Source organism: Hetaerina americana, unplaced genomic scaffold (assembly GCF_022747635.1).
Source record: "Hetaerina americana unplaced genomic scaffold, ioHetAmer1.1.p SCAF_9, whole genome shotgun sequence".
Taxonomy (NCBI): domain Eukaryota; kingdom Metazoa; phylum Arthropoda; class Insecta; order Odonata; family Calopterygidae; genus Hetaerina; species Hetaerina americana.
In genome coordinates this window covers 34,770,767-34,787,150 of record NW_027287538.1, presented here as the reverse complement: position 1 = coordinate 34,787,150, position 16,384 = coordinate 34,770,767, and the positions used below count along the sequence as shown (strand labels likewise).

General features: G+C 36.1%; 2 protein-coding genes across 7 annotated transcripts in view; one reads left to right on the top strand and one right to left on the bottom strand.

Annotated features, from left to right (window-relative positions):
• The window catches only part of Afti (aftiphilin), a 32,032-nt gene extending 20,554 nt beyond the window's left edge, over positions 1 to 11,478 (bottom strand). Inside the window, exons 1-6 of one of the 5 annotated variants that reach the window (XM_071597955.1) lie at positions 11,115 to 11,478; positions 10,743 to 10,866; positions 9,960 to 10,135; positions 8,715 to 9,868; positions 5,551 to 5,775; positions 4,381 to 4,578 (exon numbers count right to left, since the gene is read on the bottom strand). In XM_071597955.1, the coding sequence (XP_071454056.1) occupies positions 4,381 to 4,578; positions 5,551 to 5,775; positions 8,715 to 9,868; positions 9,960 to 10,119 (1,737 nt within the window). In that variant the 5' untranslated portion in view covers positions 10,120 to 10,135; positions 10,743 to 10,866; positions 11,115 to 11,478. The remainder of the gene's footprint in view (positions 1 to 4,380; positions 4,579 to 5,550; positions 5,776 to 8,714; positions 9,869 to 9,959; positions 10,136 to 10,742; positions 10,867 to 11,114) is intronic. The other 4 variants (XM_071597957.1, XM_071597958.1, XM_071597956.1 and 1 more) reach the window with 4 other exon arrangements.
• A 138-nt stretch (positions 11,479 to 11,616) lies between these two features.
• On the top strand, positions 11,617 to 15,708 carry LOC139698965 (uncharacterized). Of its 2 annotated transcripts, none has more exons than XR_011703034.1 (3): positions 11,617 to 11,898; positions 11,974 to 12,150; positions 14,456 to 15,708. XR_011703034.1 is itself a non-coding variant. In XM_071597960.1 (3 exons), exons 1-3 carry the CDS (start codon positions 11,867 to 11,869, stop codon positions 14,778 to 14,780), a joined length of 516 nt encoding a protein of 171 aa, XP_071454061.1. In that variant the 5' UTR covers positions 11,617 to 11,866; the 3' UTR covers positions 14,781 to 15,708. The 2 variants fall into 2 exon arrangements, 1 of the variants encoding a protein (XP_071454061.1); XM_071597960.1 differs by having other exon boundaries at positions 11,992 to 12,150.
• Positions 15,709 to 16,384: the final 676 nt, after the last annotated feature.

Below are 16,384 nucleotides of genomic sequence, written 5' to 3'. Positions count from 1 at the left end.
CTATCATCCTGCTTCAGTGACTATGTTTCCACACTGTACATAACTATGCTCCATTTCAAAGTTTTGACATCTTTTCTCAACATCTTTGCTCAACATCCCTGTCAACAATTCCCTCTACTTTGTGAAAGCTTCTTTGCCTTGTGAAATTCTTCTCCTTACATCCCTACTACTTTGGCAATGTTTGTCTCATTTTTGCCCTCGTATTTTAATGTTTAGCTTAGCCTTTGTCTTTCAGGAAAATCGCATAACCTTTGTTTTATTTATATTGATTCTCATTCCATATCTATCGCACTGAGTTGCCAATTGACTTAACAACACTTGCAGCCCCTTGTCTGACTTAGAAACTAGAACTTGGCCATCGGCAAACCAAACTGATTTTATGAATTTCCCTCCAATTTTCATTCCTCCCTCAAGTTCTTCCCATGCCTATTTAATCATTTCCTCCATATATCGCACCTGAGCAGTCTGAGATATATACAGTTTGCGGATTAGCCTCCTGCCCCTCAAATCTATCCCTATTTTATGCATCATACTCATTAGTTTTTCCCAATTCACCCCATCAAATGCCTTTTTGAGATCTACAAAACAGACAAATACAGCCTGGTTGTATTCTTTATTTCTCTCAATTAGTGATCTCATTACTGCAATGGCATCACGCATACCTCTCCCCTCCCTTAGCCCAAAATGATCACCCCTAAGTAATCATTGGCCTTGCTCTCCAGCCTTTTGTTGATGATCCTCAGAACCACTTTAGTTGCATAGTACATCAAAAATTGTTCTGCAGTCCTCACAAAATGTAGCCTTTACCTTTTTCGGAATAGGAACTAACACTGATCTCACAAAATCTTCCAGCCAGATTCCTTACTCATAGATTCTACGAACCAGTCTATATAGCCTCTTCCTCCCACAGTTTCCTAAAAATTTCATACCAAAAATACCTAAGCACACCTCTACGTGTACACATAACAGCAGAGGAGATTGCATTGCTAGGGCACAAACCAATAAAAGGCCAACTAACACACCTATTTTGTGCAAACGCAAGCAACAACATGAAAATTGGAAGATGCCCAAGCAAACCTCTGTAAATGTATTTGTAATAGCAGAGGAGAATGCATTGCTTAAACACAAGCCAATGAAAGGCCTTCTCACGCTGCTATTTGGGGCCAATCCAAGTGACAATGTGATAATTAAACCCCTGTTTGTCTTTCAAAAATTCCAAGACCCTTCAAGAAGAGTCAAATTCAGAAGAGCTGGCTAAATGTGATATGGAGGTCATGGGATTGTGCCATGCCTACAAGGCATCACCCTAATATGGCATTGGCTAGGTGTGCTAGAAATTTATTTCATGTTAATGCTGAGTAGCACTTTTTCCACATATTGAGTCAAAACAATATCCTCTAGATAGCTTCCTAGTAAAAAGGAATAAAGAATTCATTATAAACAATAAACAAATTATTTCAATTCTTTTTTGTTTTTACAAATTGAGTTCACACTCCAGGTTTGTTCAGATTCAGGTTCATAAGCTATTTTCTTTGAATTACCCTTGTTCATAATTTATTAAATTTTGGCATAGAGCGCATTAACATATTTCGCATTAATTTACCTGGGAAGAATTGTTTCACTAAACGAGCGTTCTGATTTGCAAGAAAGATCACAAAACAAATTTTGCTTGCTGTATGAGGTTCCATTCTCTATGAAAATTCATATCTGGGTGTAGCCATTATTCAAGGAACACAAAGTCATTTCATTAGAAGTTTAAAATAAAATGATCTCCTATTTAACAACATACAATAGAGAAAACAAACCTTAATACAATAAGAAGCACTATGCACGAACACTCATAAAATGGGATGGACTTGATTTTACTTTAAAGTTTTTCTATTGAATGGATCACTATTGGTGATTATATTTCCAGATACTGATCACCTGATTGCATTTATTTTTGTTGATTTTTATCTTCCCAGGATATAATATTTCATCTCACAAACATATACTTGTATAAATGAATGCGCATTATTCTTCAGTTTCACTTGTATGATGAGATATCATTAAGTGACAACTGTAACTCTTATTTTTTTAGCTCAAAACTTGCTTAGATGTCACTGCTGTGTCACTGAGATTGCTATACACACACTGCCCTGCCCTCCTATGTTCACTGTATTACAAGAAGCATGGAATACAACTATGAAATCATTGACAATCCATTATGGTGCTTCAATTGTGTAATTATATTTTTAAAGAAGCAAAGGCCAAACATACCAATATAGCTCCTAATTAATATCACAAATTGTACGCAGTAAATTATGGATTAAATGTTACAAACATCCATATATTATTATTATTGATAACTCTTACAAATTATCATTCTAAAAACTGAATCAATGTTGAAGGAATACTATACAGATCAGTGAATCATATTCATTTCTATATCACTGCCATCCCCAGTCTCAATGGATAAACATGGTTTTCATATAATCTTTGATCATTGGCATTTTACGGTATATAGTAAACTTATTAATCAATACAGAATGAGGTATCTGTATTACATTTATAGGATTCCACATTTTATCTATATTTATCAAATGAAGATATGCAAAAGTTTCATTTTATATCATTATTTCATAAATTGTAACACTACGGAAAAGTAAATTACGTAAGTAAGTACAGTAGTCAACTTAAAAAAAAAAACTAATTTCATTACATAGTGATAGACCTAAAATATGCAGCCATATCTCATGCATAAAATTATGCTTTGTTACCTGATATGTTTAAACTCTTCATCCTAATATCTGTACTATGAATTTTATGTCTGCCTTTTTGATAGCACTTCAGTATTTTCAAATATATTTCTTTACCTCCACAGTCATCAGCATATAATGGCCAATCAAAATACTCAGCACTAATCTTTCCTGCCTCCTTTGGATTCCTCCCAAAATTCCTCTATCCTCCTCCAACATACCTATCACTCCCTTGTTTGCTTTCCTTTCTATCCTTCTTCATACTCACACATCAAAATCCATCATATCCTCTTCACATCTAAGCTTATCATCTTGTTTCAATGACCCTATTTCTTTTATGCACAATGGCACACTCCAAATCAAAGTTTTCACAAACTTTTTCTTGATATCCTTTCTCAAAAAGCTGGCGATCAACTCTTTCTTTGTAAAAGTTTGTTCGTAAAATGCATTCTTCTTATTGTCCCTACTACTCTGATCATCTTGATATAAAAAGCACTTCCAATATAGGTAAACTGTTCCACCTGCTCTAGTTTATGAACTCTTATTTTAATATTTTACTTGGCCATTCTCTTTCTAAAAACTGTGAAACCTTAGCTTTGTTTTCATTTATTCTCATCCCATTCCTGCCACAAAGATTTCCTATTGTGCTCAGCAATGTTTGCAACCCCTCAGTTGACTGGCAACTTAATCTCAATATGGGCAAACCTAATTGATTTCAACTGAACCAAAACTAATCACCCTCTAAGGAATTATTTGCCCTCCTCCCCATCCAGTATATATGATCCTGAAAACCTATTTCCCTGCGTGCAGAATCAAACTTATTTATCCGTGGTCCTCACAAAGGGCTCCCTTTCTGCACTTTGCAATGAAACCTAACAGTGATACAACAAAACCGCCATGTCAACTTCCTCCCTCATAATTGCAAAAAATTAGCCCATTAAAACACTTCTTCCCATGTTTTTCTACACCATCTGGTAGCTCCTTGGGAATGTTTCCTACCTCAATGGCCTTATTTAATGCAAGTTCCCTTAATCCCCTTCTCTATTGCCATCATATATGCCTGGACCTAAGCTATACCCATCTACATCATATTCTCTTTCTATGTCTAAGCTTGCTGACCTAATGTCTTTACCATATAGATCCTCTATGTATTCTTTTCATCTCTCTTGAATCTTTCCCAAGGATCATATTACCACCTTCTCTTACAAACATCAAACTACACATCATGATCAAATATCAGATCAAGAAAAATTCTTAGAAAGTAACAATGAATAGCTGGAAAAGTTTCTTAACGAAAATAAATCATTTTTTAACTACAAAAAGAGGTTCTCAATCAGCAAAATGAAAGGGTTTTCAAGGGAATGTGTCAACAATTATTTCATTCATTTTCTTAGCTTAAAATTTTGAAAAATATTAACGTTAGGCATGGACTCCATAACCAATATGTGACACTACCACACAAGTATCCTATATAATTAGAACTCCATATTTCCATCTGCCCTACACTTCACATATACACATCTGCCCAACAATTCTAATTATTATCCATTGTATAATCCAAAGCAGAGATACCCACATTCTTGATTCAAATATTCTAAAACTCAAGGGACATCTTAAAACTCGGAAATGTAAAATTATTTACCTCAGAACTAGGTATAGCATTCATTCGAGTAGGCTGAATCGGTGCAGGTGGTTGAATCCCAGTCGATGGTCCTGATTTCTCCTTGGGTGTCTTGACTACAGATGCAGCGGGTGGTGCCCTCACTGGTTCCAAGGGATTAAACCCTAAATTGGCAGCAAATCGAGGAACAGCCGTTGAATTCCATCGAGGTCCAAAAAGCTGCCGCAAAAAATAAACCCCACACCGTGACAGAAATAGAACTCACAGGGTTACAACAAAAGCAAGCAATATGTGAGAAAAATGTAATAGAGGGAACATTATGAGCAGCAAAGCAATTGTTACAACGGTAAACATAACAAGAACCATTAAAGAAAGTATACACCACACATTTATAAAATGGATGAAGTATGATAGTCTAATATGCCATGAGAGAAGGGATGGATTATGTCCAAGAATTTGCCACTCTCTTTTGCCTTACATAAATATTTCACATTTCGCTGCTTTGGGTGCATACTGGTCACACAGTGAATTAAATGCCAAATACCCCTCATGCAATGAACCACGTATTCATGGAATTATCACATCACCCCCAACCCAAAAGTTATTATCACTATATTAACCATGAAAATTTGACAAAAAATTCCCTAAATTCGAAACTGAAATTTATTCCATAGGACAGAACTTCAATATCTACTGCATGAGTTAATAATAAAAGGAAAGGAAATATTCCATGCCACCAGGTGCATATGGTGATGCACATACCAAAAACCTGTCAGACCATCCACCACCAAGAAAGACTACCAAATTTAAAGACACTCAAGATTCACACAGTTTATTACAAAAAATACCTAAAAAAATTCCCATGAGCTAATATTGATGGACTTAAATTCATCTAGTAACCTATGTCCATAGGTTTTTTATTTCTCAGAGAAGAGCACCAGTCACATCAGAGGAAAAAAAATTTTCCCACACACTAAGATGATGAACCTACTGATAAGAACAAATTTCACCAGAGAATACCAACATATTGATTACTGCTTGGCATACTCCAAGTGTACTCGAGGTACTTTCCCTCTTCTCATTACCCAACAGCTTAAGTAATCCCAGTAATTACCTAAGATAAACCTAAGATAGACCTAAACTAATGGCAAAAGCCTATGCGGCTAATAATAAAACAGCAATTACACTCACAATATTCCGCGAGTCTATAGCAAGGGCAGAAAGGAGAGTCTTATTGGAAGAGGAACCACCCCACTGGTAGGAAAGGGCATGTGTGCTTTCCACATCTTGCAACTGCTTCCAAACTTGCCCGAAGTGCAGATTAGCCTGAAGATTCTCACTGCTGACATCCTTGTCATCACCTGCTGGCAAACTTTGAAAGGCAAGCTCGGCTAGAGTTTCCACCAGAGGATCAGCCTGAAAGGGAAGGCCATCACAAATGAAAATTCACTCAAGTCCTATGTTTTCTATTCTATTTACATTTGTTTCAGGGATGTTTAATGTAATCCTTCCTTCTCTGCTACAAGGACATTTAATTAATCCATTTTGTTGTGATAACACCAGTAAAAAATACCACTACTAAAACACTATCCAACATATTGTCTGTTGTATGCTCTGGAGGTGTTTAACAATAATTTCTCATGGAAAAGTCATACTTTGATGGTGTTATATCCAGTTAGTACACTTGTATATTCACCAGAGGATTCTGCATACAAATCCTAGGAGATGTTTGACAACTCCATTTTAAGTTAACTAGAATAATTTTCTGAATATCATACCTTAACTGCAAACCTTAATTGACTCAGAGAAGGGACCTAATGCCTTATCCACAACTCAAGATTTTCTCGTGTCAATGGGCTTAAATTTGGGTAAGCTGAACTTCAGCTATTAGTGTGTGTATTAACATTGTCATAGTTGGCCATGCCTGGTTTTCTTCAAATATAGACCAATTAATGTAATTTGAAATGGCAACAATTACCTGTCCAGAGAATAAAAGTATGACAATTCTTATCCAATGTAAATATCACCAAACTCTGATTAACTATTGTTGGAACAAGGAGGCCAACTCCCAACCTCAGATTACACGTTCAATTTTGGTTGGCTTTACAGTCAATTATAACCAATTCAATCAGGGGAGCATTTTCATAATCTATACGGTTAGTCTTCTGGTATCAACTATAAATTTGAAAGGTTTTGAGACAGTATATTTTCCAACAGCTCTAAAATGTTCCAACACAGTGCCTGTGTCTATAAGAAAAGTGATAAAGAAGATTTAACTAGCTACCACCACATTTCCAAAGTCACTGTTTTTGGTAAAATTTTTGAAGCCATAATGAAAGATCAAATAAGTGATGCTATTGATTCAAATAACCTGTTTTTTGAATCACAATTTTGCTTTTGATCTGGGAAATCTACAATAATGGTTGTAGAGTCCATAGTTAATTATGTCATTAATGCATTTGAAGAGAAGGAGTCAGTCTCTGTAACACTATGTGATCTTAGTAAGGCTTTTGACTGTGTTAATCATTCAATATTACTAAGCTAGAATATTATGGTGTTAAGGGAATTGCACTGAAATTAATGAAGTCATATTTGTATGATCGCCATCAATTGGTTGAACTTGATGGCTGTCGATCTCCAGCTCTTTAAGTAAATTGTGGCACCCCACAGGGCTCTGCATTTGGTCCAGTACTTTTCATTAATTATCATGATTAATGATTATCCCCGTAAAATGAAATCTAAATCCATTTTATATGCCGATGACACCACTTTGTACAAAAATGTCAACACCTAGAAGATATAGAAAGAAAGAAAACACAGCAATTCCACATTTACAGTAAATGTGGAATTTCCAGTAAATCCGGAAATGCTGTGTTTTCTTTCTTTCTATACGATGGAAAAATTCCACAGAGTAACGGCTAAAACAGTCTCTTACACCTAGAAGATACAAAAGCATAATCTAGTACCTCCCAAAGAATGGTTTGATATTAATCATTTACATTTAAATACTTACAAAACTCAGCATATTGTATGCAGTCTTAAATCAAAAACAACTGAAATTGGAACAGCTAAAATACTAGGCATTTATATTGATACAAAACTTAACTGGGAGACACACATCAGTCAGATCTGTAATAAACTGAGTAAAGCTGTTTATATGTTAAGAAAGCTCAACTTCCTCATTTCAAATGAGTATCGTTTAACACTTTACCATGCCATCTTTCAAAGACATTTGAATTAAGGTGTTATGGGGTCATTCCCCACATGTTAAACACAGGTGAAGTGAACCAAAATACTACTTAATGTAGACTGCCCTCAACTTAAAACTCATTTCATAATGTGGACATTCGACTGTATAACTGGCTGTGCCTACTCAGTTGAATTCCAAAAAAACTGCGGGAGATGCTGCGACGGTAACTTTTAATGGATTCATCCACTAATGTGCATTTCAATGCAACAATTTCAGACAGTAAAAAGTTAACTCAGTTGAAATTGAACTGTATCCCGAATTTCAACAATAGGGTATACACCTGGTTTACTTGCTAACCCCCTTTACCCAATTGATGGATTCTTTTGAGAAAATCTTAATCACATTTAAGATTTTGTTTCTATATTAAGCAATATTCATACTGACGACATTTAAAATGGTTGTACTAGTCATCACATTGAATCAAGTATTATTATTATGAAATACAAAATGGCATGCTCAAGCATTGCTACCATCATAAGAAGGAAAATGTTGACTTTCAGATTATGTTACTGTCTTTCGAAGGCTGTATATTACAAACTTAACAGACTTAAAGTTAAAATGACTCTTAACTAATAGAAACATGCCCCAGGTCTTAATGCAAATCAACAGTAAAATGATGAGCATTCTTTAACCTGCTTAAACTATCAACAACCTCAATTAGATTTATTTCAATTTTGATTTCACCTGTTTTGGCATTGAGTTATAACTCAATTGGTGCCAAAAGTTACTTGCTGGTAATGATACTACTTTCAACCTGAAATAGCACAGCAAAATACCATGCAGTTCATACCTCAAACGGCTTCCTGTAAATGACTGCAGCGACAGAAAGTTTCAACTACCTTCCACTAAAAATAATGCCCTCAAAAGGTCCACTTTAATTGCACTCTAGAATTAGTAAGTTCGTTTTTCACAGTTTCCAAATATTCCTTTCCTCATACAACTATAATTTTTCGCGAAGCGACTGAGGTAAAAATGCATATTTAAGTTTTAGAAGGGGGCACCACTTAATTATTTACGCATAAAATTAATATAAGCCATGAAATGCATGCTACATTCGATGGTTAAGAGTAGCCAGCTTGAAGATTAAGAATGGAACCATTATTACCTCTCCGGAATGCAGTCGCTGAAACAATTTAAAATCTTCAGTATGATTAAATTGTTCAGCAGAACTCTCCTTAGATGAATCAGCTCCAGAATCTACAAGGTCCTGGGGTCGATGCTCACCGCTAACCACTTCTAGATCTTTAGCAACCTCTTCAGAATGCGTTGGGTCCGTAGAATTTGACGGAGCGAAGGCAAAATCCGAAAATTCATCATCTGAACATACATTACTTTTATCCGAACTTCGTTCAGTTTTGGACTGGAATGTCGCACAATTTTCGCCGTGATCAGGGACAGGCGCACTTGCAAAATCACAAAAATCATCTTCCAAATCACCACTTTGATCTTCAAACTTCTCGTCCACACCACTATTACTCTCAACGCTAGGGAAAGTACTCCTATCATTCGCTTCAACACGATTGTCACTGGCACGGAATGCGGAAAAATCTGCAAAATCATCATCATCATCACTGAGTCTAGTCCTACCATCGTCTACCCCAACGTCACACTTGGTATCCTTTGAAACATTGGAAGATTGAGGAAACACACTCTCGTCTATCGTTCTCTCACGACCCTCTTGCCATTCCTCTGTTTTTTCCTGGCATGTCCTTTTCTTTCCCACAACAAGAGTCTCATCGCTACCACTAGAATCGTCCAAACCGGCATCCACGTTTGCTCCTACATCCTCAACATCAACCACTTCTTCCTCCTCGCTCTTTTGGCTGGCACTACAAAGTCCTGAGTCGGTGGCTCCAGATGAAATGACAGAATCTTGACTTGTATTGTCCTGAACACCGGAATTGCTAGATGAAACTCCCCTGTCTACTGATAAAAAGTCCACCTTCTTTTCTTCCACATCCTCATTTATACATTTCTCAAAATTGCCGAAATCGCTTCCATCGTCTTCTGCATCATCATCGGCATTATTCTCCAAACCGAATCTTTCAATGCATTTCTCATCCGACTCCAGGTTTAGCTCTTTCACTTCCTCTTCTCTGTCTATTGTATCCGAGCAATTGTGATACACCTCGTCCTCGTAAATTTCATTTATGTGATCAGCTTTATCCGAATTGGTAGAAATTGTTTCTTTGAATACATCTTGATCTACAGACTCTATCCAAGGTGATCGTTTTTCAGGCGTTGACCCCTTTGATTCTCCTGAAATGAGAAAACACCTCGATTATATCAATGATCCAATTACATGGAAATCCATTTATTACAAACTTGAACATCAGCAGTAAAACCTTACCCAAACAATCATAGGTAAAACTAGCGGTAGTAAAATCACCAAATTCATCATCCACATTATTTTCATCGTCACTTCCCATTGGAGGTGGCACTGTTGGAATCAATGGAGGGATTGCACTAGACATCGCGTTTAAGCATTTAGTATTCTTGTAATTATTCATCTATTAATCCTTTCTTCTGGAAAAAATAATTTATAACATTAAGTCTCCTCAATGTCACAGCCTTAACAACTAAAATATCTAATCGTACGTTCCTCAATTCGAAATGCAAGGAAATTGCTGTTACAGAGTATTAGGCCTTCATACACATCCACTATATACGACCGTATTGGTAAACAGGCATTAAAAATTACACATCGAGTTAATTAGAATCGAAATGAGTACCAGCATTGTTTATAACACTAATGGTAAATAATTAGTGGAATCTTACACGACACGTTCAACTTGCACCAAAGGATGACATCGAACTGAAGGTCAACCCTGCTTTTGCGTACCATATGGTTTAGTATTAAACCCATCTGCGTAACCATGTAGGCGATTTCATTAACTTATCAGTTTATGAAAGAACCATATCACATATGCATTAATACGATTTTAACTACCTAAACTCACTAACGTTGCTACCACGATCGATGTGGCATCCAACATTATTGAGGAAAATATAAGTTTTTACCAAAACTGAGGTTAATACTAAATCGGCCAATCAATTGATACGATGACAATTAGATCCTTGCACACACACAAAGAGCATTAGCAATTCAATACCTACTGGAAACCATACTTACAGTATCACCTGCCCTCCATATCTACCCTCTCCTCTTCCTTCATTAATGAGCACACCTTTTACGTTGCCAGCTCTGGTATTTCAAGGTGATTAGACGTTGGGATAGCTATTAAAAGGGAATCACCCTATTAAGAGCCATAAAGATACAAAAGAAAAATATAAGTTTAGAAAATGTTAGGCTCTTTGAGATAAAATATTTACTTAAACAAGAAATGACGTCTGCGAAACTAAATAACACGAAATTTATTTGGCAACGTTGTACGGATAAACTCCCTCTGTCGCCTTAAAGGCATACCAAATTGAAAATCTTAAAAAATCTCACTATCAAGAACTCAATTGAATGTTACGCAAAAATGTGAATTATTTCCCTCACCAGGATTTGGTAGTCCATCACAGTCATGGCGCTATTTAAGTAAATACGAAGCACTAATATGTCTGCAGAGTAAAGGATAATCCTCCGTGGACAGGACACCAATATGTTAATGCCGAAGTACCCTTGTTTGTTTCAAAACGTTTCAGAGCCAGCTCATCGCTTATCATTATTCCATTTATATGAAAATTAATACTAGACTAAACTTCAAACACGACGCTGAACTCTTGGTCAAGTGCATGAACATTATCACATAGTAAATTCACTTCCACGGACTCCAGCTAGAAGATCGTTTTATTCCATTGTATGTATCACGAATGTTATAAAGAGACCATGAAATGTTGCTAACTCTTTCAAAAATAAATTTATATAGAATAAAGGGCTGAAATTGGCCCTGCAAGCGTTAGTAACTTAATCGAAATTTATTTTCATCACTTTGGTTTCTATTGGAACGCCATCTACCGTGGTGATTTCCATTATTGATAAACAAGTTACTAACGAATAATTATGTTGATGGTGGTCTTGAAATAGTTTGTTTACTATTTCGAAAGATAAATCTCTTCTTAAGTAATTAATTGCAATGTCATGAAGAACAAAATGCAACAGAGGATCTTATAGATGTGATATGTGTGTGACAAGCAGCCGGGCGTTGACATTTTAAGAAACAATTTATAATATCTTTAAATCATCTTCAATGATCCTTACAGCATGATTTGACTGGTCATTTTTGATAATCCGTCGAGAATTCTAAGAGAATGGAGTTAATCGAGGAAATAAAGTCTAATGAGTAAGTATTAGAGATTAGCTTTGATGATGTGACAACGGTAATTATGCTCGGATACTGAAAAAATATTAGATACAGTTTTAACATTTCTTTTAGGTGGTTTCATCTCATTGACCATATGTATGCCAAATGGCCAAAAGTCAATCTTCCATATCTTTCTAATGTAGAGGAGAGCAAACTCGCATCCCATGTAATTCCCGAGGTTGTGAGAAACCCAGCTAGCAGACGGCAAAATATGAAAAGGAAGAGAGGGAGGTAAAAGATTTGTTGGGTATATTGCTATATTTTTCATTTTTTTAACTTAATGTAGCTTAATACAGAAAATCGGAATCATGAAATTCTTCACCAAGTTAATTATTTAAATTACCCTAGTTAATTCTTATTCCTGAACAAGTTAGGACACCATATATCATCAACTCCTCAAATTAGTTTCTCTAATTGGGATAATAACTTTTCTCTGTGCATTTAATGATAAAAAATTTGGTCGTCTTTTTTTTGGAAGTTTGTAATACCTATATCATATTTATGGTACTTGGCAAGTTTGAGTGAATATCATTCTGTTGTTGAATTTATTTCCTCATTATGTTTGGTGGTTCACCAGATAGGAAAAAAGAATGTCCCCTGAATACCTCTGGTCCTCCAGGATTTATGAGAAATTATACTAACTCTGGGGGATGTAGGAACCCAGTGGGTAGAGCATTGGACTATTGACCGGAAGGCCCAGGTTTAATTCCTGAGCACCCCCAGCGCAACCCTAGCTGTGTTACATTTTAGATACCGGATCTTACTGGGAAACCATAGGTATAAACGTCAGCGAAAGGAACTGGCCCCCCTACCCTGATGTGTGAATTTCACATGAAATTGGGCTTAATACTAGGTGAGCTCTATCCTCGCCTATCAAGCTGATCCTTGGGTTGATAACTGTGGTTTTTGGTGGCTATACAAACTCCTTTTGCTACATGATTCCCTTATTCAGTTCCTCAGGTTGCCAATCAAAATCCATATCAGGCTTGCCCAATATACTCTGCTATGACATAGATCTTCAGGATCCCATGATGTACCTTTCAAAATCTCCTCCACCCTTTACGTCAACTTTATTTGAATTTCTTTGCAGACTTTCTTACTGTAGCACCTTCCTTTGTAACCAGCTTACCTTTTCCATCTTTCTGCATGTTTGCATTTCATGAACCCCCTGTCTGTGATCATAATCTTTTCTTTGTGATGCATCATTCTATTCTCAGTTCAGTCAGCAATTCCCAAAATATTTTAAATTCTACTCACCTGTCAACACTGGTCCAATCCAATCCCCTATTATTTTTTTAATATTTTCCTTCAAGAGCCTTCCTAAATTTGTTTCCTTGGTGAATCATGTAGACTTCTTCCTTCTATAATTAATAGGCATCATGTACAGCTGGATTACGGCTTCATCTTTTGGATGTAATTTTATCCCTACTAAATTAGTTTGTCACATATCTAGTTCATGTTGACTATCATTCTAAACAGTTAACTGTAATAAACCACATTAAGTTCTCATTGACTCTTCTGACCTTTAACAATCAACTGTGGAATACCAAATGCCTATTTTTTCACCAGACCTTCTAGTATTCCATTACTGTCTTGATGTTTTCCAACCTCCCTGTTCCCTGAACTGTTCTATTCCTGAATTGTAATAGTTTTTTTAAAGAAAGTGGGGCCATATGGTGTCAACAATTTTGCAATTTTCCATTTTACAGTCATTTAAAAATTTCAACAGATAATGTCTTAAACATTTTTCATGTCATGCTCAACTATGTAATAATGATCAAGGAAAAATATTAGCATATTAGAAAAATTAATGAACTGACAACATGCTTGATTGAGCAATATACCACTAAAAAAGATCTGTCACCTCCGGGATTCAAACCAGGGCTCTCTGGGTGGGAAGCTATAACACTATCCACTGTACCAATCTGATCCTGCATCCTGATTCTTACTTGAGGTGCTTTTTGGAGAGCATATTAAGGAAGTACGCCATCCGTCGGATGGGACGTTAAACTGCGCACCCATTTGTCATCACTAAGTGTAGGCTATTGCCGACACCAGGTTGCCCTCCACCCTTCCTCCTTTCCCATCTATCTCTTATGCTGCAAGTGACCTTAGTTGTCAGTCATCTCCCTTAAATCTACTACTACTGCCTGATCTCCGTGTGGTGCTCATACAGCCCAAGGATTTACATTTAAGGAAGTAGTTCTTATGGCCACATCAATGGTTAGCCTCCCAAAATGGCATCAGGAATACATACTTCATAGAAATTATTCTGTATACCTTCTTCTTAGAAATAAATCTATGCATATTTTGCTGGCACAATTAACTTTTTCAACCCCCTTTTCAACTTTAAAATGGTCTCGTCAGGCACACCTTGTAATGTTGAATCAAGACTGTGAAAATATAGGATACTGGTTGTAGTGACTAGAATAAAATTCCAATACTACATATGCTAAATAATTTCCACAATGTTACACCCAAGTCAGTTTACATCATGAACTTGGAGAGTTAACTGACATACTTCATTCCACTCCAGGAAAAGGAGAAGTATACAGAAGCCAACTAAGAAGAGAGCATTGGCAAAAGTTCCAGGTGGTCAGAAGAGGTCCAGTGTGAGGAAAGAGGGTATTGTAGGGAAAGGAACAAGCACCGCAGCTGTACCCAGGAGGATAAGCATCATCCAGACGAGAGCACAGAAGTGCGGTAGTATCGAGGGTAAGGTGAGAGTAGGAATCCACTATCGGCAGTGCCCCTGCTGCGAGGGTGGCATGGGCACATTGCTAAAGCCAAGGATCTTGGCAAAGATTGAGGGAGAAGTAAGTGGGACAGCAGCAGCGGAAGAGGAGGAGAAGCATGCATGAAAAGTGGTCTCATGAGGGTTATCCATTAAACCATTTTTTTGGTCAAATATTTTATAAAGAGACTATACTTTTAAAAATACTCTGAAAATGTAACCTAAAAATATATAATTTTTAAGTTTTCTTTTTATTTTGAGAAAGCACATTAGCATTTTATGCATACATATTTTATTGAAAATTTTGGATTGGTATTGCAGTTCTTAGGTAGTAAGCAATACTTTTGCAAATACTTTCCTCATGGTTTTAATGTAGGAAACTACAGGAATACAATTGAATGCTCAGGGGCTGTCTGTATGCACAATATTCAATCCAAGGATTTAAGACTTGTGTAAAAGTGTGTTATGGAGATGCACTGGGTTTCTCATGGTGCCATTTCACATGGAGGGTAACTAGAATTAGCACAATACATATGTGGCAAGGACCACCGACTGGATTAAGTTATTTACTCATTCCTGCCCATGGAATGGCAGATAGTAATCTGTACAGTTGAAAGTGTTGGCTAACATTCTAATGTTATGTAGGGAGGTAATGGGACAAGTGTGATATAGCATTGGTAGGTTGGATCTCATTGACAAAGTGTGGACAGTGTAATATATGGACAGCCCCTAACACTATGTATAACCTTACCAAAGGTGCACATAATTAAATGTAGAGACACTTCTTGAGATCTTTAAATTCTCCATGTGCATTAGATGTATGGCAAACTGCAAATGCATCTTGCCACCAATGGTGTGACCTGTGTGGTTAACCTTGCTGAGGAATAAATTTATATATAGACGTAAATTTTCAAGCAGATACATTAGATTGTGAGGAGACATTATCTCAATATGCCATCTTTTTCTACCAATGACCAAATAATCCATTTAGAAAGTCAAACAAGTGGTTGTATTTAATACTATGAAATGTGGTGTTAGATTAGTTCTTGGTCCTTTTTAACTAACAAGCCATGAGATATATAGGTCTAGTAAATACTATAAAAGCTCTAACTTTCTATAAGATATACATTTTTTTGTTCCTATGACAATACACAAAGGTAGTTACTCCCATGAAATTGGTCCTCAAATAAGTGTAATATAAATATTGTCATCCATTTTTTTCCTTAGCATGTATACATTTGTGATTATTTTATTGGATAAAGGAAGTCAGATGAATGTGTACATTTTTTGCTTGCTGATTGTGGCATTAGGTGTTGTCTCATCTTTAAATTTGTTATGATTTGAAACAATTGTTTGATATAGATAACCAAGCGATGTTAAATTTTCAGTATAATATGGCTATATTTTTGATAGTCTTTAAGATTAGCATGAAAATTCTGGTTGATATTGCTCCATTTGTTTTAATATCTCAGTATTTATGGTAATTTGATTACCTAATTTGCTGGAAATCCCCTATAATTATCTGTAGAAGCTTATGTTTTATATGAATATTTTTTAAACATTTTAATGTCAACACTGAGAGGTAAACCAATGTTCTTATGTGCATATATCAAAAATATGTTTATAAAAAGGAGTCATTGGGCATACAGTTGTGTATGCAGAAAATTCTCAGTTCATGTCTTGGACCCGTTTCCAATGGAGACTCATGCAATGTAAAGTGAAATAGTTAAA

Bases quoted from the DNA above. Each gene is read 5' to 3' on its own strand.
- LOC139698965 (XM_071597960.1), top strand. From the start codon at position 11,867: ATGGAGTTAATCGAGGAAATAAAGTCTAATGA. The intron at 11,899-11,991 runs GTAAGTATTAGA...CATTTCTTTTAG, and splicing joins GAGGAAATAAAGTCTAATGA to GTGGTTTCATCTCATTGACC. The intron at 12,151-14,455 runs GTAAAAGATTTG...ATTCCACTCCAG, and splicing joins ATGAAAAGGAAGAGAGGGAG to GAAAAGGAGAAGTATACAGA.